The sequence below is a fragment of the Girardinichthys multiradiatus genome, chromosome 17, assembly GCF_021462225.1.
Source record: "Girardinichthys multiradiatus isolate DD_20200921_A chromosome 17, DD_fGirMul_XY1, whole genome shotgun sequence".
NCBI classification, from domain to species: Eukaryota; Metazoa; Chordata; class Actinopteri; order Cyprinodontiformes; family Goodeidae; genus Girardinichthys; species Girardinichthys multiradiatus.
Window position 1 is genome coordinate 26314536 of NC_061809.1, and position 20340 is coordinate 26334875.

Sequence of the window (20340 nt, forward strand, 5' to 3'; positions counted from 1 at the left end):
CTGGTTGTGTTTTTCTTCTGAACTGAGAAGCTCCTGGGAACCTACTGGTGGAGCTGGAAGTTGCTGGTGGGAAGAGATAAGTGAAAGATGATAGGTGGTAGCTCAGAACAACCGCTGTCTTTGGTTAAATCATTTATTTTTAAACGTTTTTTTACAGGATTGTTCTGTCAGGAAGTTTTACTTTGAAAGGGCCGATGTCTTCAGCAAAATGCTTTGAAATATTCTTTCAACCCAAACAGCTAAAAAGCCTCATTTTCAGACGGATCCGGGCTGCAGGTGGTTCTTGTTTCCTAAGAGAAGCAGAGACTCAAACAGATTTCCATCACTGTAAAATAACTTATTTTATTTAGTTGAAAAGTGAGACAAACAAAGCTGTTTACAGGAATCAAACATGCACAGTTTAGGTTCTCTGTTCTGGGAGTCAGAAAATCAAAACGTTAAGTGATGAAGAGGAGCAGAGCCAAGTGGGGAGATTCCTCATACAATCATTAATAATGGCACATCAACACAACACATTTATTTAGACATAAATGCACATTGTTGTTCATTTCAGCTTCTTTTATGTGATTATTTTTGTTAGATTTCCTCTTTAAATGTAAAAAATATTTTGAATCTTGGAGAAACGAGTCATCCTTCGATGTAAATTTGGGTTTTTTTAAATATTTCAGCGTGTTTCAGAGCAGAAATCATTGATCTGAAGAGAAAAGCTGCAGCTCTGATTCAATGTTTAAAACTGACAGAATAAAAAGCTTTAGGGTTTCGTTATTTAAACTTTTAGCAACTAGAGGTTTCTCCAAAATCAAACTGAAGTTAAACAAAATAACTGAAAACAGAGCAAGAAAAATGCAAACATTTATAGGTGTAGCTGTATTTTTCTGCTTCAGTCGTCACAGACTGGACCCCTTTAGACAAATACATCACTTTTTGTTTTTACATCTTTTATTAACAATTAAAATATCTGACAACTGATAAATATTTCCATCCATGTTTGATTTTCTGTCGGCAACATGTCTTTTAAAGTTACAAATCAAAAAAGAGGAACAACATCGGAGCGGAAATCAGTTACTATTAAGGTTATGAAGCTGAGTTTCCTCCGTCTGTTCGTCTAAAATAGATTTTCTCACACAGTTTATAAAATTTAATAAAAGATGAATCCTAGCAGTAACTTTCCACAGCTGAACAGGTTCACTTTCTGCTTACGTACAGAGTTATTTAGTGAATGCTTTATATTTAATAAGTGACTTGAACGCATTAAAGGCTGAGCTCAGAGCTTTTTCTAAGAAAGCAAACCCAGCGTCTGTATTTCTGCAGCTACGGAGCAAATGTCAAACGTTTCCTGACTTGTTCCACAGACGCTGCTGGAACATTGAGGGTGTGTCTGCATTTTTACTGCCAGCTGATTAAAAGAAAACTCTGAACTCTCCTTTAAGGTTTCTGTCACATTCGCCCAGCAGGTGGAGCCATTGCACCACCGACTGCCAGCGTGCTCCTTAATAACATGTTTTTACTCCCCGATGAAAGTTAATGAAGGTCAGTAAAGCAGCTTAGTCGCCAAACAACTGAAAATATCCCAGGAGCCGCCATGTTTAATGTTACAGAGCAGCGGTTTGAAGATACAGACTCGTTGCACAGATCAAAGTGCTACAAAAGCACACTCGGATAAATCTGAAGGGCTTTTATTTAGGAGCAGATGAAACTAACTTAAATAGGATTTCCCATGATCCTCAGCAGCAGAGGCAGAGATATTTTTGAGCGGACGAACTGGAGGACAGACGGATAAAGGTGTGTGTTGGTTTTATGTATGCAGGCAGTGTGTGTGTGTGTGTGTGTGTGTGTGTGTGTTATCCAGTGGAGCAGCATCCTCCGGCGGGCGTGGCCTGCGGCTCGTCGTCGACGATCTGTACACCCCGCCTACTTGATGATGATTGGCTGGCTCCGTTGCCCTTTGCTCTCTCCTCCGCCTGAGCCGTCTCCATCATCCCTGAGGGAAAAACAGGAATTAGAAAGTGTTGCCTGGAAAGTTTCCTGCTTATAAAAAAGAACGGAGTACGAAGACGTGAAGGCAACAGCAACTGATGGGTTTTCAACTCAACCTGCTTCAGTTGGGTGGAGGTTTAGGTTTGGAAGACCGTCTAAAAAGTGGTTAGAGTAAAAATCTCTCACCTTTCAGCCTCTAAAAAACTAAAAAGAACAAAGCGGTGGGTTTGGGGCCGGATCGGAACCTTTAACTGTAACCCAGGGAGGCAGAACCAACGGTTACCATGACAACCAGGAGATATGACTGCATGACTTCATGCTTCGGTGGCTTTGAGTCAAACATCCAGCAGAGACGTGACAATGATTTTCTTAGGATATGATATCTGAGAGTAAAAACGGCGCTCAGTGTCTGCTGAGTGATCGGCGCGAGCAGCTTTGTGAGGACCTATGTTGGTAATTTAGGCCTATGTGCCTCCTCTCGCTTTAAAATAAACTATGGCACCTTCAGATATTAACTGAAGGCTTAAGCTTCAACCCATAAAACCATTAGGTTGCACTAAGAGGCTTCATGTAGCCCTATTTAGTTTAGTTCATGAATAGTAGACAAAGCGAAGGCGAGCAGAGAAGATGCTGCTTCATACTCCTCTCTCCAACCATCCTGAAGGCGAACAACTGAAGGAAAAACTCAGACCGGTTAAATTTCCATGACTGAAGATTTCTGTCAGCTAATGCGCTCAAATAGAATAGAGGTTTTAATAACAAAGCAACATCATGGTGGGTTGACTCACTTTAATGTGATTTTATGGCTGTAAAATTATTTTTAAAATATGCAATGAGACATTTTCCCAAAACAACACAGGACACACACTCTCACACCTAAAGGACGACGGAGTACCCGGAAAGAAACAAGGACTGCACAGGGAAAACATGACAAATAGGTAGAGGGACCAAACCAAACTTATTACAGGTAAACTGTGTGCAGTTTGGTTTTAATGCAGAGGACTAAGATAGGACCGAGGAAGAGGAGATGATGAGTCCCTACTCTGCAGTTTTAATCTCATATTGTTGCTGCTCTGATCTTTGCTTTGTTTCAATTCAAAAACCTGATCTTGTTTTCTTGAAATAAAATATTTTGGCACATTTACCTTATTTCTGCAACCTTCCGCTTGATATGAACATCTACAGCTGAACTGGGTGTTAGAACCCGGAGAAACCAAAAATCAGGATCAGATTCAGCTCTGCTCTTACGTTTACACAGGTCCAAGAACAGCTCCTCGATGCCTTTATTTAGCTTGGCTGATGTGTGGTAATGTTTGGCTCCCACCGACTCTGCATAGCTGCACAGAAACAGAGGACAGAGGTCAGCAGGGAGAGACTCGTCAGCGCCATCTGTCTGCCTGCAGCAGAACAGCTCAGCATGAGTAGTTGTTGATTTTGCCCAGTGCTCCTCACCTCTCAGCGTCTTCCACTGAGACGTTTCTGTCTTTGTCCAAATCTATTTTATTACCTGCAGAGACACAAACGTTTCACATGATAAACATGGCTGCTTTACAACCAGGCAGATTTCCAGTAGATTTCTAGAGATCCAGTGGTGTCTGACAAGGCTGAATACACTAGTGGTTTATAATTATTAAACTAGATCACAAGTACAGAAATATCACGTTTACAACACTTCTCATCCGCTTGGAAAACATTACAAAAGATCTGGATTTATAAAAATGGGTGTTTTAGAAATAAACCAGCGAACCTCTGGTTTCAACAACAAAAACTACAGCTTTAACTGACAGTTTGGACGAGTTAAATATAATTCCGCTTGTAAAGAATTTCACTTGTTTTTACATCTTTTTTAGCTGCATACAAAAATAATACAGTCGAAAAGATTTTTAAACGAGTCAGAGTTGATGGGAAGATGGATGGAGTTAAATCCAGGACAATCCTGAAGGAAAACCTGCGGACGACTGGAGACTGGGATGGAGGTTCACCTTCCAGCAAGACAACCACCTAAACATAGAGCCTGAGATACAATGGGATGGTTTAGATCAAAGCAGATTCAAGTGTTACAATGGTCTAGTCAAAGTCTTGGTTTAAATCGAACTAACGATCTGTGGCAAGACTTGAAAACTGAAGTTCAGAGACTCTCTCCATCCAGTCTCACTGATGTTGAGCTGATTTAGGAAGAAGAATGGGGAAACATTTCAGTCAAAGCTGGTGGAGACAAACCCCAGAAGCCCTGCAGCTCTAATTGCTGTGAAGGGTGGACCAAGATCCACTGATGCTGCCTGATCAGCAGGTTAAGTGTCTTAAAGACACAAACTGAGAACTCCATGAATGAAACACAAACAGCTGTTATGAGACTGCAGCGTCTTCATCCACCCGCTGAATCACATTTCCAAACTGCATATTCAATCTGGTCCGAACACATGATGGCCACAATTTAATCCAGTTAAAACACTGGAAAACATCCTCCCATGAAGCCAGAGCTGCAGCAGCCATGACACCAGCAGCAACACAACAAACTCAAAGTTTCTCTTTAACCTGAAATCTAGATGATGGAGTCTGATAATGAACAGTTTTCTGAGCAGTTTTCCTCTGCTGATATGTTCAGTTTTATCTGACTCCTTACTTCTCTTCTGACCTAAACAACAAGTGATGAAATAAACACAATCATACCTGCCAACATCACATCAGAGGCCTCAGTTTGACTGAGATGTGTTGCTGGACCATTTCCTCTCAGTAAATACTACGGTTTTCTGTCAGTAATGTTTCTCTTAGCTCATTTTTGCAGTAACTCACCTATTATGCATAAACAAATCTCGTTTCCCAACATTTTCCTCAGCTCTTTCACCCAGTTCTTCACCTGCAAACACAAACACAATGAGAACAATCTAAGTAAAAGGACACCACCGATATTTTTGTAGTTCTTTCATTTTAGGAAAAATGTAACATTTTGGGCAGTGTTTACATTAAACGATTTCTTTCAGCTTCAGATAAGCTGTGCTTCTGGACTCGTTGCTGTTAGTAAATCCGGCTTGTTTTAAATCTTTTCTTACCGGAACATCAGGCAGTTTCTGCTTCACTAACTTTGGTATAAAAACATGTTTTTCAGGAAAGAAAAACCTGAGATGATTCCAGCAGAGGGCGCTCTCACTCCAGTGTTTACTGTTCTTTAGAGCAGAACTAATGGGATGGAGAAGAGCGATAACTCCACATTTTCTCCTTTTAATAAAAGTGAAGATGACCTTAGAAGACCTCTCCATCTTCATGCTGTGGTCCTGAATAATTTGGTGGTTCTCACAAATTTAACTTCCTGACAGCCAGATTCTCCTGGGATGAAGTGGAAAATCAACTAGTGGTGATGCATCTCTCAGGGTCTGCGTTTGGTCTTTCTCCGTGGTTTCCTCAGATTTTTAGAGAAGTTTTTCTGAGAAAAACCAAGTTTTCAGTCAACCGCTCCTTGAGAAACATCTTGCTGAAGTTCAAGTCCTATTTTCGGTGTTTTCTCTGGGATCAAACAGAAAAATCTGTTCGATGTCGGGAACTGGTTCAAAATATAGACCAAAATCAGGAATGTCTTAAAAAATAAAGAATCAGTTCAGAGTCTGGAAAACAGATTCCCTAATTTGTACAAACTCCTGAATCTTTTAGAGAGTCAGGATTCTGTTTTTGGGAACAGTTCTCCAACAGAAGACGGTGTGACTTCTGTTGACCTAGATTACCGATCGTTACCTTCTGAAAGGAGTCTTCGTCTGTGATGTCGTACACTAGAATGGCTCCATTGGAGTCTCTGTAGTAGATTGGACCTAACGCGTGAAAACGCTCCTGACCTGCCGTGTCCTGCAAACACACAAGATCAGGTTACAGTTTTGTACTTGAACGCATCACGATGGTGGCATGAACCCAGGATCAGAGCGCGTCTTACCCAAATGGCCAGGTTAACCCTCTTCCCTGTGATGTTAAGCTTCTTTGTGAGGAAGGACGCCTGCAGAGGAAGAGGAGGAGTTAATAATTGAACAAATCACTCCATTAAACACGGAGGCATTCAGCCAGAGTGAAGAATTACTGGAGAGGAGCTACAACACTTCATCTGCCTTTTAGCCAGACGTTTAGGAACATTTCTGGTCATTTCATTCGTCTGAAACACATTTGAGATCAACTGGTTGAACATGCAACATGTGTGTGAGGTCTTGTGGAGACAGAGGTCATCTGAGGTTAAAGTCTGGATGGACAAGGAGACAATCACAGCAACAAGGGATGGAGACAGGACAGCGACACGGGGACACTTTGGCTCAGTCGCGGGTTCCATTCCTGCTTCCTCCCCTGCTACATGTCTACCACCCCCTGAGCAAAGCACTTATCAGTGAATGAATGTGTGCCTGTTTGTGAGTTCGGCTTGGCCAGTGTGGTTCTGGTGTAAAAACAGACCCACTGGACCCACTGGTTGACCCCTGGATCAAGTTACAGTTGGTGCTGGATCAAGCTTCTTTCATTTTCAGTTTATATGCAGATCCTAACCATAACGACACCTCCACCATGCTTCACAGATGGATGTAGACAGTTAGGCCTCCGTTCTACAGCAGCATAAACAGCTGTAGCCCGACGTCAGATGAGACTAAAGACATCAGCGTCCAACAGCCTGAAAGACGTCGTTTTTTTTGTACTGCTGTCGTTTCATCCTGGCCCACAGGAAGGAAAACACATTTACCAACATCAGTGTGGAAGTCCTCAGCTTCTGTAACCTTAGATCTGCCAGTTTAACTTGAACCTACAAACCGCCTCCAGCAAACAGATTGCTCAACACGCATCGGGCAGGAAACTGAAACTCAAAGTCCATTTGGGGAACAGGTGTAGCTTTTAGGCCTCCAGTCGTTGGAGATTTAATCTAAAAGGTTCACATAGAAACAATCGGAAGGATCAGAAGCAGATCCAAACACATTATTATTTCCTGTGTGACATTATTTCTCAAAGACAAGCAGACAAACATTAAATATGACTGATTTCTTGTTGAAGACACGACACAAACTGCAGCAGCTGTTTTTATTGATCCTAAGTGTTTTTTTATCACCTTTTCTCACCGGCGTCCCACCCATGACACGGAAGCTTATTGTGCAACATCTAAACTATGATATGAGCTGCACTCACAGTCCCATGACAAACCATGATGTTTCATTAATGTAGATCTCATGCCTCGTTTATCGCTCATCCCTTTCAGTCTGAGGATCTGAGTCGCTGGAGCAGCTGAGAATTAATCGTTTATCTGCATCCAGCAGTGACGCTGCTCATGTGAGAAGATGAGCCCTGCAGCCATGGGAGGCGGCGGCCGTGTGACTGCAACGGGGTCCAAACCCCTCCTCCATCTGTCAAACACCTCCACTCACTCAAACAACCCAGTTGATACAATTCTTCGCCTCGGTTGTGACAGACCGCAATTCCCAGAATGCAGCTCTACAAGTTAAATCTGCATAAAGAGAAGAGAGTTGTGTGTTTAACATTTCAGCTGCAGTTGTAGCTTTGGGGCATCCTGGTCCTGACCATCAGAACATCCCAGATGCAGCTGTAGCTCAGGTCCAATGTCTGGCATCAAAAATGATGTGCAAAAGTCTTAGGTCAATGTGCATTTCTGTATTTTCTTTCTGCATGAATTTAGAAAAGCGAAAAATTGAAGCAAGCGTAAAGAAATAGAAATATCACCAGGAAGTGAGGTGAAGCAACAATAACATCCACCTTCAGACTTTACATGTCTTCCTAAAAGTATTTACGCCTTAAACATTTCGCCATGTTACATAATCAAACCTTAGTGTATTTTATTAGGATTTCATTTGACCAAAACAAAGCAGTGCAGTAATCTGAAATGGAGCATCTCTAAAAATCTATTTTAAAGTCTTGAGAGAAACTCACAATTGGATCTAGGTCTGTACTTTGACTAGGCCATTCTGACACATGGATCTGCTTTGTCATTTGACGCTTCAAAAGGGGCATAAGTATGGAAGATGATGCTCTGAGAAGGGGGAGCTCTGTGTGTGGAGGTGCTCTAACACTGAACATCACCCTAAAGGCACCATGGTGGTGGCAGCATCTTGCTGTGACTCCACAATTGACACTGTGGAATCTTTCCGCTTCCTGGGAACCATCATCTCCCAGGATCTCAAGTGGGAGCCAAACATCAGCTCCCTCATCAAGAAAGCCCAGCAGAGGATGTTCTTCCTGCGGCAGCTGAAGAAATTCAACCTGCCAAAGACTATGATGGTGCACTTCTACACAGCCATCATTGAGTCCATCCTCACCTCCTCCATCACCATCTGGTACGCCGCTGCTACAGCCAAGGATAAGGGCAGGCTGCAGCGTGTCATTCGGTCTGCTGAGAAGGTGATTGGCTGCAGTCTACTGTCGCTCCAGGAACTGTACACCTCCAGGACCCTGAAGCGGGCAGGGAAGATTCTGGCTGATCCTTCCCACCCCGGTCACAGACTCTTTGAGACTCTCCCCTCTGGCAGGAGGCTGCGGTCCATCCGGACCAAAACCTCACGCCACAAGAACAGTTTTTTCCCATCTGCCACCAGCCTGGTTAACAAAGCCCGGAAACCACCCTGACACTCCCCCCCCCCCCCCCCCCTTTTGTTTTTCGCTGACAGGACACCTGTAACCTGTAACTCTATGTGTTACATTAACGCTCAGCTTGGACTCCTGCTTTAGTTGCACAATGATCACCTGCACTGTTGTATTGCTCTATATTTACTCTCACTCACTTAAAACTGTGCACATATATTTATATTATATTGTAGATATGTTTATACTGTTTAATTTGTACTGTATTGCACCGACTACGCCAAAACAAATTCCTTGTATGTCCAAAAACGTACTTGGCAATAAAGCTTTTCTGATTCTGTGGGAAGCTGATCAGAGTTGATGGAAGATGGATGGAGTTAAATCCAGGTCAGTCCTGGAGAAAAACCAGCTATGCCTCTTTTAAACTGGCTCATTTTAGCCGGTGCAGCTCTGCACCACTCGGTTTCGCTCTACTCGGTACAGTAACTGTTGTTTCCACTGACCCACCGACGGCTGAAGCCCCGCCTCCAGCCGTGAGCGCTGTGCTGCTATTAACGTTACTGTGGTGAAGCTCCAAAGTGTAGCTGAACAAGTTACAATTTTGGGCTTTATAAGGAAGTTTTTGTCTTATCTATGGCAATAATGAGTAAGAACTTTAAAGTGCAAAACCGTGAACTTATGACCTTTGAAGTTAGTTTTAGGTGTGATGTTGGACCCGTTTGATCCAATGAAGGCAGTCTGATTACAGGTAGCTGCTCTCTGCCCGCTCCCTCCTCCTGCAGACGCTGCTTCGCTAAAGGACCGTCAATAAATGTCAGAACCAAACACGCTGTTTCATGGTGGTTTTGTTTGATGTGTTTTTGGGGGAAATGTTTGTGCGTCTGAACACCTGATTTTATGGGTGACCAGCTGGCTTAGGATGTTATTAAATACAGCGCCCCCTACCTGCGTGTAATTCAGAAAGCTGATGTGTCCTTTTTCTTTTCTGTCAGCCTTCAGGCTGGTTTATGATCTGTAAATGGTAAAATGACATGTATGACCTTCTCCGGCCACTGTGGTCCTTAATATTATTGTAGTCTCTTGAGTTTTATTAACTTTTCCCTGCGCTGTCTCAACGAAAACGATATGGAAAAAACAGTAATGGAAACGCTCTCAAAGCGAGCCGAGACGAGTCGGGTAGGGCCAAATCGAGCCAGTGGAAAAGGGGCATTACTGTGTCCTCCACTACATGGCTTGTGGCACACTGCTGCCACTCTTCCATACAGATCAGATTACAGGAGTTTATGAGCTGTGCCACAATACTTCCACTTTTCCTCAGACTGAATCTTTCACCTTTAAGCTGTTTTCTCTTTCGTTTTCCCCTGAAACCTGCAGAAAGTGAGAGTCTCTGCAACCTGAGCAGCAGATAAACAGTTTAAACACTCTGAGGATGAGCAGCAGATCAGGAAGAGGATAAATAGTAGGAGGAACCCAGCATAACTGTACCAATCTCTCATGTTTGTCTCCGACTGCTTCAACAGACTTTATGTACAACATGTGAGCAATATTAATGCCTCACTGGGATCCGTTTTCTGATTATTCCTGAAAGAAAAACATTTGAAAGAACTGCTACTCTTCCCAGGAGTGGATGTCACAGATAATCCTCTCCGAAGTTGGACCTCAGCACCTTGCAGTGACCAAGTCGACCATGAACTCCTCCATATATCAAACTATTCTAGAGTTAAATGTAAAGGCATCGGCCCAACAGCTGACGTTTGGCCCAACCTGGGTCCCAAAAAGTAGGAAATCTAAAACAGGACGAGTGAAAGGGAAAGAATAAAGACAAAAAATATGAGAGGCTGATAAACTCAATAAGGTCCTACAGGTTTTGGGTCAAGGGATGAACTAACAAGTCCTTGCAAAAATATTTACACCACATGAGCAGGACAACAAGGCTGAACATCACCCTGACCACCATGCCCCATGGCAAAACATGGTGGTGGCAGAATCATGTTGTGGGGATGCTTTCTTTCCAGTGGGATGGTTAGGCTGGTCAGAGCTGATGGAAAGACGGATGGAGCAAAATATCAAGGACAAAACTGGAGAAAAAACCTGTTAGAGGCTGCAGAAGACTTGGGACCGAGGTGGAGGTTCACCTTCCAGCAGGACAACCACCCTCTGTTTGATTTTCATCAATATACAAAACTTTGTTTTGGTCTATCTCATACATCCCAATAAAACACACTGAAGCTTCATCAAGCAATATATTTAAACGTTTGAGACCTTCTAAGAACATCATGACTTGTTTTATTCTGATGTGATCACACAGAGCTGCAGATGGAGGCTTTCGATTAAAAATGTAAATAATACTCTTCTTTCAGGACATGTGAGGGTGCCATAAATATCTTTTATGGGAGTGAGGTGAGAGCGGACATCCTCTCTCCGCCCAAAGCTTCTGCGGAAGTGGGTCCAAACACTCTGATCGCGTCAGGAAGTGAAACCAGAACCATTCCCGGGTCTGGATCAACAACCCTCACAAACACCTGACTGCCCCCCTCCCCGCCGGATCGCAGCTCCGGCTCCAGCCACGACCCTGCTCAACCCCTGGGGTGGCTTGGGCTCACCAGCAGCCCGGTTCGGTGGGTTCGGGTCCCCCTGGACGTCTTACCTGCAGAGTTGTGATGTGTTTGTCGTTGAATTTGTTCTCGCAGTATCTCAGCACCAGAGACGTTTTCCCCACGCAGCCTTCCCCCAGTAAGACCACTTTAAAGGAGTAGGTTCTGCCGCTGCTCCCGGCCGCCCCCGCTGTTGCCATGGTGTCACTTTAGTCAGGAAATCCTCGAGATTTTATCCAGAAAAACAGACGCTTATTCTCGAGCTGCTAACAATGCTAACCCCGTCCGAACCTTACTCCGACTTCCGACTTTAAAAAGAGGCTAAAAGCATCAGAGCAGCTCCGGTCCAGCTCACACGACCCTGACTTTCAACAGTATCCGTCGGCTGCGAAAGGAGAACGGATCATAAAATGGGAAACGGGTCGTTTCTCCTTGATTCTTACGCCTTCTTTTCTCCAACTAATGGCGTCAGTCTGAGTTAACAGCTAGCCAGCTAGCTTTAACCAAGGTCGTCTATTTACAAGACGATGACTCACTCTGAGAAGATTTAAATGCTGGTCTTTAACCATCTTGTATTACGGTAACGTTAATAATAATTTCAGCGTTTGTCTCTTGATAAATGAAGTTTTAATTAGTCAATTATAAGTCAGATATTTGTCTCAAGAAATGTTCCTACTTTTCATGCTTAGCTGAAGAGCTACAGTATCATTCCACATGTTGATACATTACAACCACAAACTTTACTGTATTTTATTGAGATTGTATGTGATTGACCAACATAAAGTAATTCATAATTGGGAAATGGAAGGATAATTATATGGTTTATATGTTTTATTTTACACATAAAAGTGTAGAGTGGGTTTATATTACTTTTACACCCCCTAAATAAAATGCACTGCAACTAATTTCTTTTAGAAGTCACCTAATCAGATAAGAGAGTCCACCTGCATGTGAGTTATTCTCAGCATAAATCCAGCTGTGATGGCCTCACAGGTTTGTCAAAGAATATTAGTCAACAAACCTAATCAGAGAAGCAGCCAAGTGGCAAATGTCAACTCTGGAGGAGCTACAGAGATTCGCAGCTCAGGGGGAAGAATTTGTTGCACAACTATTAGTTGTGCACTTCATAAATCTCACCTTTATGAGAGAGTCAGTATATATATTGTTGGGAGAAGACCAGAAGAACCTGTACAGGTCCTTCTCAAAAAATTAGCATATTGTGATAAAGTTCATTATTTTCCATAATGTCATGATGAAAATTTAACATTCATATATTTTAGATTCATTGCACACTAACTGAAATATTTCAGGTCTTTTATTGTCTTCATACGGATGATTGTGGCATACAGCTCATGAAAACCCAAAATTCCTATCTCACAAAATTAGCATATCATTAAAAGGGTCTCTAAATGAGCTATGAACCTAATCATCTGAATCAATGAGTTAACTCTAAACACCTGCAAAAGATTCCTGAGGCCTTTAAAACTCCCAGCCTGGTTCATCACTCAAAACCCCAATCATGGGTAAGACTGCCGACCTGACTGCTGTCCAGAAGGCCACTATTGACACCCTCAAGCAAGAGGGTAAGACACAGAAAGACATTTCTGAACGAATAGGCTGTTCCCAGAGTGCTGTATCAAGGCACCTCAGTGGGAAGTCTGTGGGAAGGAAAAAGTGTGGCAGAAAACGCTGCACAACGAGAAGAGGTGACCGGACCCTGAGGAAGATTGTGGAGAAGGGCCGATTCCAGACCTTGGGGGACCTGCGGAAGCAGTGGACTGAGTCTGGAGTAGAAACATCCAGAGCCACCGTGCACAGGCGTGTGCAGGAAATGGGCTACAGGTGCCGCATTCCCCAGGTCAAGCCACTTTTGAACCAGAAACAGCGGCAGAAGCGCCTGACCTGGGCTACAGAGAAGCAGCACTGGACTGTTGCTCAGTGGTCCAAAGTACTTTTTTCGAATGAAAGCAAATTCTGCATGTCATTCGGAAATCAAGGTGCCAGAGTCTGGAGGAAGACTGGGGAGAAGGAAATGCCAAAATGTCAGAAGTCCAGTATCAAGTACCCACAGTCAGTGATGGTCTGGGGTGCCGTGTCAGCTGCTGGTGTTGGTCCACTGTGTTTTATCAAGGGCAGGGTCAATGCAGCTAGCTATCAGGAGATTTTGGAGCACTTCATGCTTCCATCTGCTGAAAAGCTTTATGGAGATGAATATTTCATTTTTCAGCACAACCTGGCACCTGCTCACAGTGCCAAAACCACTGGTAAATGGTTTACTGACCATGGTATCACTGTGCTCAATTGGCCTGCCAACTCTCCTGACCTGAACCCCATAGAGAATCTGTGGGATATTGTGAAGAGAACGTTGAGAGACTCAAGATCCAACACTCTGGATGAGCTAAAGGCCGCTATCGAAGCATCCTGGGCCTCCATAAGACCTCAGCAGTGCCACAGGCTGATTGCCTCCATGCCACGCCGCATTGAAGCAGTCATTTCTGCCAAAGGATTCCTGACCAAGTATTGAGTGCATAACTGTACATGATTATTTGAAGGTTGACGTTTTTTGTATTAAAAACACTTTTCTTTTATTGGTCGGATGAAATATGCTAATTTTGTGAGATAGGAATTTTGGGTTTTCATGAGCTGTATGCCAAAATCATCCGTATTAAGACAATAAAAGACCTGAAATATTTCAGTTAGTGTGCAATGAATCTAAAATATATGAATGTTAAATTTTCATCATGACATTATAGAAAATAATGAACTTTATCACAATATGCTAATATTTTGAGAAGGACCTGTATTTTCAGGTTGCCACAAACCAAGTAGGAGACAATGAAAACAACTCTAGGCTTATGATGAAAATATTGAGTTATAATAGAAACAAATTTAAAGTTTATATTAAAGCTAAAGTGAGTGGTCAGTTTGGTTACTGTAATGTTTTACTTTTCTACTAATAAAGTGCTAAAACGGAGCATCCTGACAGAAAATACTCAAAGTACCACAGTTTTTTTCGTCAGCTTCCATAAGTATTAATTCATTTCTTTTTTTTAATCTCAGTGTTTGGTTTTGTGTCTTTGCTGAGTATTTTACTCTTTATTATGTGAAGTAGGAACCCCCTGGTGATTTATTTTTAAAATAGTTTTTGATCGTAGTTGTTTATCATGTGCAGAACATCAATAAAAATAATTACAAACGTTTTGCAGTGGTGAATCATTAGATACGTCTAAACTGCTCTCTGAGACGTCTTTAACTCTTAATTAGGGCTTTAAACAGTAAGTAGTTTATAAAATGACTGAATCCCATGTTTAGAAATGGCAGCAGAGTGAGACGTCCTCACTGTAACATACTCTCTGCTGTATCACGTGATAAGGGCCATCAGGGCTGCTGGAGTTTCTCACGTTGGCTCACAGACAACAAACAAGCTGAAGGAGGAAACAGGGTCCGTTTCGTGCCCCCGTTTGATAACCAGACGTTGTCATTTCGTGTCTATCTATTTCCATTTCGTACCCCTGTATCTAAACCAGGTGTTTCAGTTTATTTTTCGCTGTATAAGTATTTTCAGGAGCCATGGCGAGTAATTAGTCACATATAATTATCTCTTTCTATGCCACTCTAATCCCATTAATTTTGGTTCTGCCATTTGGCCCATTTTTGCCCCTAAACAAACCTTTTCGCATCCATGTCTACGTGGGTGCTGGACATGTAGTGCCTGTGCAACTTTGTACCGTTGCAATCCTGTGGTTTTTTCGTACTCATTTCAGTCGATACGAAATGACGCCGTTTATCACAGGACGTTTACCGAGTCTTCGTCATTTGGTGGTTGCCAAGCCTGCTCTTGGTTCCTGGTTTGGTTTAAAGTGATTTTCTTATTTCCCCTTGTAAAGTACTGTAAAGAAATGTGGTTGTATAATATCTACCAGCAGGAGTCGTTTTATTTTCCATCAGGGGTCCCAATCAGGCAGGAGGCAATTGGACAAAATGGAACTAGAACCACAAGCAAGGAAAATATATTTTAATAAAAGTTTCAGAAATAAATATAGGGGAGTGTATTAAATTACAGACAAGATTTGAACATTTTGATGACTGTAACTCCTAAAAATGTTAAATGCAACATACAAAAACCTCTTACACAATCGTTTGAGTACATGGATATGAAATTGCTTGTTTGCCGAAACGACTTAACTGCAAAGCAGTACGAAATGGCTAAATGACCAACACCGGTCAGGAGAAAGTTTAAATCACAAAAATGAAGTCACTCAAAACAAACTGGGCTGCACATGTTTATATTTCATATAAATGAAGTAATATAGTATTTCACCCATGTAATAATAAATGTTTGAAGATTTGTTTTCTAAACATATGGATAAATCCTTAACTGCACATGTATGTTCAGTGTTTGTTTACTACATGCACTTCTCATATCATACCTGTCTTATACACTGCTGAAAAAAATAAAGGGAACACTTAAACAACACAATATAACTCCAAGTAAATCAAACTTCTATGAAATCAAACTGTCTACTTATGAAGAAACACTGATTGACAATTAATTTCACATCCTGTTGTTCAAATGGAAAAGACAACAGAAGGAAATCTTTGGTGATTATCAAGACACTCAATAAAGGAGTGGTTCTGCAGGTGGGGACCACAGACCACTTCTCAGTACCGATGCTTTCTGGTTGATGTTTTGATCACTTTTGAATGTTTGTGGTGCTTTCACACTCGTGGTAGCATGAGACGGACTCTACAACCCACACAAGTGGCTCAGGTAGTGCAGCTCATCCAGGATGGCACATCAATACCAGCTGTGGCAAGAAGGTTTGCTGTGTCTGTCAGCGTAGTGTCCAGAGCCTGGAGGTGCTACCAGGAGACAGGCCAGTACACCAGGAGACGTGGAGGAGGCCGTAGGAGGGCAACAACCCAGCAGCAGGACCGCTACCTCCACCTTTGTGCAAGGAGGAACAGGAGGACCACTGCCAGAGCCCTGCAAAATGACCTCCAGCAGGCAACAAATGTGCATGTGTCTGCACAAATGGTTAGAAACCGACTCCATGAGGATGGTATGAGGGCCCGACGTCCACAAATGGGGGTTGTGCTCACAGCCCAACACCGTGCAGGACGCTTGACATTTGCCAGAGAACACCAGGATTGGCAAATTTGCCACTGGTGCCCTGTGGTCTTCACAGATGAAAGCAGGTTCACACTGAGCACATGTGACAGACGTGACAGAGTCTGGAGACACCGTGGAGAGAGATCTGCTGCCTGCAACATCCTTCAGCATGACTGGTTTGGCAGTGGGTCAGTAATGGTGTGGGGTGGCATTTCTTTCCGTGTGCTCGCCAGAGGTAGCCTGACTGCCATTAGGTACCGAGATGAGATCCTCAGACCCCTTGTGAGACCATATGCTGGTACGGTTGGCCCTGGGTTCCTCCTAATGCAGGACAATGCTAGACCTCATGTGGCTGGAGTGTGTCAGCAGTTCCTGCAAGATGAAGACATTGAAGCTATGGACTGGCCCGCCCGTTCCCCAGACCTGAATCCGATTGAGCACATCTGGGACATCATGTCTCCATCCACCAACGTCACGTTGCTCCACAGACTGTCCAGGAGTTGGTGGATGCTTTAGTCCAGGTCTGGGAGGAGATCCCTCAGGAGTCCATCCACCATCTCATCAGGAGCATGCCCAGGTGTTGTAGGGAGGTCATACAGACACATGGAGGTCACACACAATACTGAGCCTCATTTTGACTTGTTTTAAGGACATTACATCAAAGTTGGATCAGCCTGTAGTTTGTTTTTCCACTTTAATTTTGTGTGTGACTCCAAATCCAGGCCTCCATTGGTTAATAAATTTGATTTCCATTGATGATTTTTGTGTGATTTTGTTGTCAGCACATTCAACTTTGTACAGAACAAAGTATTTAATGAGAATATTTAATTCATTCAGATCTAGGATCTGTTATTTGAGTGTTCCCTTTGTTTTTTTGAGCAGTGTATTGTCAGATTGTTCTTAACTATTTCATTCAGGGGTTCATTTACTATATTCTTTATGCATCAGTTCACTCGTTCAAATAAAAAAAAGTAGATTATACTGTAAACCTTTAAAAGAGACAAACTTGATACAGAATGATGAGGTGTGCAAACATGACAAATAAAATTAGGTGAATCAAGAGATTATTGATGGAAAAAGATATCAAAACAATGTTAAATGTTAAAGATAAGACAAAAAGCTGCTTCGTATTCTATAAATAATCCATTTATATAAAACTGGGTCTAACTTCAAAGCCTTAAATCGAAAGTGAGAGAAATTTCTGTCCTGGAAACTCCTAGGAACCTGGAGAAACAAAACAACCTGGAAATATCTTGCAGTGTAGCTGCTTGGCCACAAGATGTCAGTGTTTCACCGAAAAACATAGAAACAAGAAACTTTAACAGTAAAATATTACAAACTATTGTTAAAATAGCAATAACAGTTATTTCAAAAACAATCTTCGGTGATTTAGACTTTTTAAAAGCAGTATTGCTACCTAAAATAGAAATTGAATGATTTTTATTTTTCCTTAAAAATCTAGAAAAAGTTAAAGGAGCGTTTAAGTGTTGATTTCACTTATTCGCATACCTTGGTTTTGCACAGAGGTTCAAATAATAATAATAACAAATAATAACAAAAGCAGTTCCTGCACTGGAGTTCACATTAAACCTTAAAGGACGATTGCTGAACAGGCCCATTATTAAAAGTCTTGCAGAGCCCCCTCCTCTAGGTGGCGCTGGACTGGCCACCTAGAGGATGACCCAGCCATGAAATGTTTGGACTCCCCCCGCAGGCGATGCATGACATCCTCGCCATTGAAGCTTCAACTGATGGACAGATAGTCTCACATTTGGGTCCACTCAATGACTGCAAAAAAAGCCCAAACCATCACTCCCCACCACCGTGCTTTACAGTTTACATAAGGTGTTTATGCTGACATTCTACCTTTGATTTTCTCCAAAGAAGGTGCTGTGCCTTATGGCCAAATTTCTCATCTTCTTATTCATTTAGATGCAACTTTGCAAATCAAAGCCATGTCTACTGCTGGGGTGATTGAAACCTCCTATTGTTGCAAAACAAGCCCATACCATAATCAATCTACCACTGGGTTTTCTTCCAAGATGGCGCTGATCTTTAAGGCCACATATCTCTACTAAGGTGTTATCTGCCCAAGTCTTGTGGTTCATTCAGAGACAGATAGGTTAACCTTACTAAATAACTCCAGATCCTTGGCCCTCCACCACCGTCCTTGAAAGTTGACATGAGACAGTTTGATCTCATGTTAATTTGAAAGGAATTAAAAGAAAATGTTGCTTTTTTTTCTTTTAAATTTCAACTCATTCTTTACTTCTTTTAATTCAGTTGAGTTTTAACTTGAGTCAATGATTTTCCATTTCACCTTTAGGATTTTGCTAAACATCTACTACTTGTTTGAAACAAAAACTACAACAAAAAAAGTAATTTATGGTTAACGTAATTGTTTCTTTAAATGAACGCTGAAGCCGGTGTCTGTCTTGTTTTTCCTCAAGTCGCCTCATATTACATCATCACCGCCTTTCTGAGGGTGTGATAACATCTTCATATCTCACCTTTTCCTGCCCCCTGCCCCACAGCACACATTTCTAACATAGTAAGCTTCACTGTCTGATTTCCATAAAACGCACTGACACAGGAAGTGAACTGTACTAATCATTAACCTAGAGCTGCCACTCTTCAGTCTCTTTCAGGACTGAAGAGTGGTGAAGACATGTGGTCCTTCAACGGACCTGACGGGGGTAAAATTAAAGTCCTGAAGCCAGATTTACTTTGTTTATGTAGGAAATTAGCTTGAAAATTGTTTATGAAAGAAGAAAATTAATAATATGAAGTCTTATCTTTGGTCTTTCCTTATGGCCTAACAGTAATATTATATGCATATATATTTTATGGTTGGATAGTTAAGGTAGAAGTATCACCAAATAACAACAGTTAGCACCTGAAAACATGTCACAAGTTCAAATAATAGAATCACGGCATGAAGATAACAATAAAAGAACATGAAAAATCAGCTGAGAAAAACAGTTCAAACAAATATTTAAACCGTTTAAAGGAGTATAGAGCGAAACAACCTTAAAGAAAAACCATAACTACAAACTGATAAGAAGAGATACCACAGACGTAAAAAATATAAGCAAAAAAGTGTGAAACAACACAAAATAGATACTTAAAGAAACAAGCAAATGACTAAAAGAGACAAAACAGATAAAATCCAAATAAACAGATAATAATTCATACAGTGGAAGACACAAATAAGTCTCAAATTACAGAAAATAATTATTTAAATTAAAAAACAACTATTATAACAAGTCAAAGGAAATTTTTAAAATCTGAAAAGTGTGGAGTACATTTGTATTCAGCCCCCCTCAGTATTTATAGAACAACCTTTCATTAAAGTTACAGCGGCAGGTCTTTGCCTCTACCTCCTTTGGGCATCTAGAAACTTTCCACAGATTTTCTGTTGGATTTAGGTATGGACTTTGACTAGGCCACTCTAACAGATGAATCTATCTATACCATCCCATTGTATCTCTGGCTGTATGTTCATGGTGGTTTTCCTGCTGGTTTTCTCTGACTAGCTTCCCTGTCCCTCCTGAAGGAACAAGGTATTTTAGGTCTCATCAGCCGAGTGGACCTTCTTCCATATGTTTGCTGTTTATCCTACATGGCTTTTGGCAAACAGCAAGCAGGAGTTCTTATAGATTTCCTTTCGGCACTGTTCCTAAAAGGCAAAGATTTGTCGACTATACGCCTAGCAGTTGTCCTATCAGCAGCAGAGAGCACAACTGTTGTTAGGACAACTACCACCTGAAGCACATCTTAGCTGCTTCTCTGATTAATGTCCTCCATGCTGTCAGTTTAGGTAGACGTCCATGCCTTGGTAGGTCTGCCGTTGGTCCATCCTCTCTCCATGTTCAGATGATGGACTGAACAGAGCTCGGTGAGATGTTCAAAGCTTGGGATTGTTGGGCTGGCGTTCATTTTGGGGTGTCAGAGTAAAGAGGGCAGAATTTGAAAGCAACTCAATTTCTTTCATTTTATCTGTAAAACGTTTCAAAACCAAGCATGATTTAAAATCCCAATAAAATGCATCTAGCTTTGTGGTTGTAACATGACATGTGAAAAGTTGAAAGGGGTGTGAATACTTCTGCAAGG

The 20340-nt window shown here is 41.9% G+C and overlaps 1 protein-coding gene across 1 annotated transcript; it reads right to left on the bottom strand.

Annotated features, from left to right (window-relative positions):
• Positions 1–322: 322 nt before the first annotated feature.
• On the bottom strand, positions 323–11619 carry rab21 (RAB21, member RAS oncogene family). The gene is made up of 7 exons (XM_047390205.1): positions 11168–11619; positions 5897–5956; positions 5704–5811; positions 4771–4834; positions 3430–3484; positions 3226–3314; positions 323–1981 (listed from the first exon to the last, which is right to left on the bottom strand). The coding sequence occupies exons 1-7, from the start codon at positions 11312–11314 to the stop codon at positions 1842–1844; spliced, it is 663 nt and encodes a 220-aa protein (XP_047246161.1). The 5' UTR covers positions 11315–11619; the 3' UTR covers positions 323–1841.
• Between the last annotated feature and the right edge of the window lie 8721 nt (positions 11620–20340).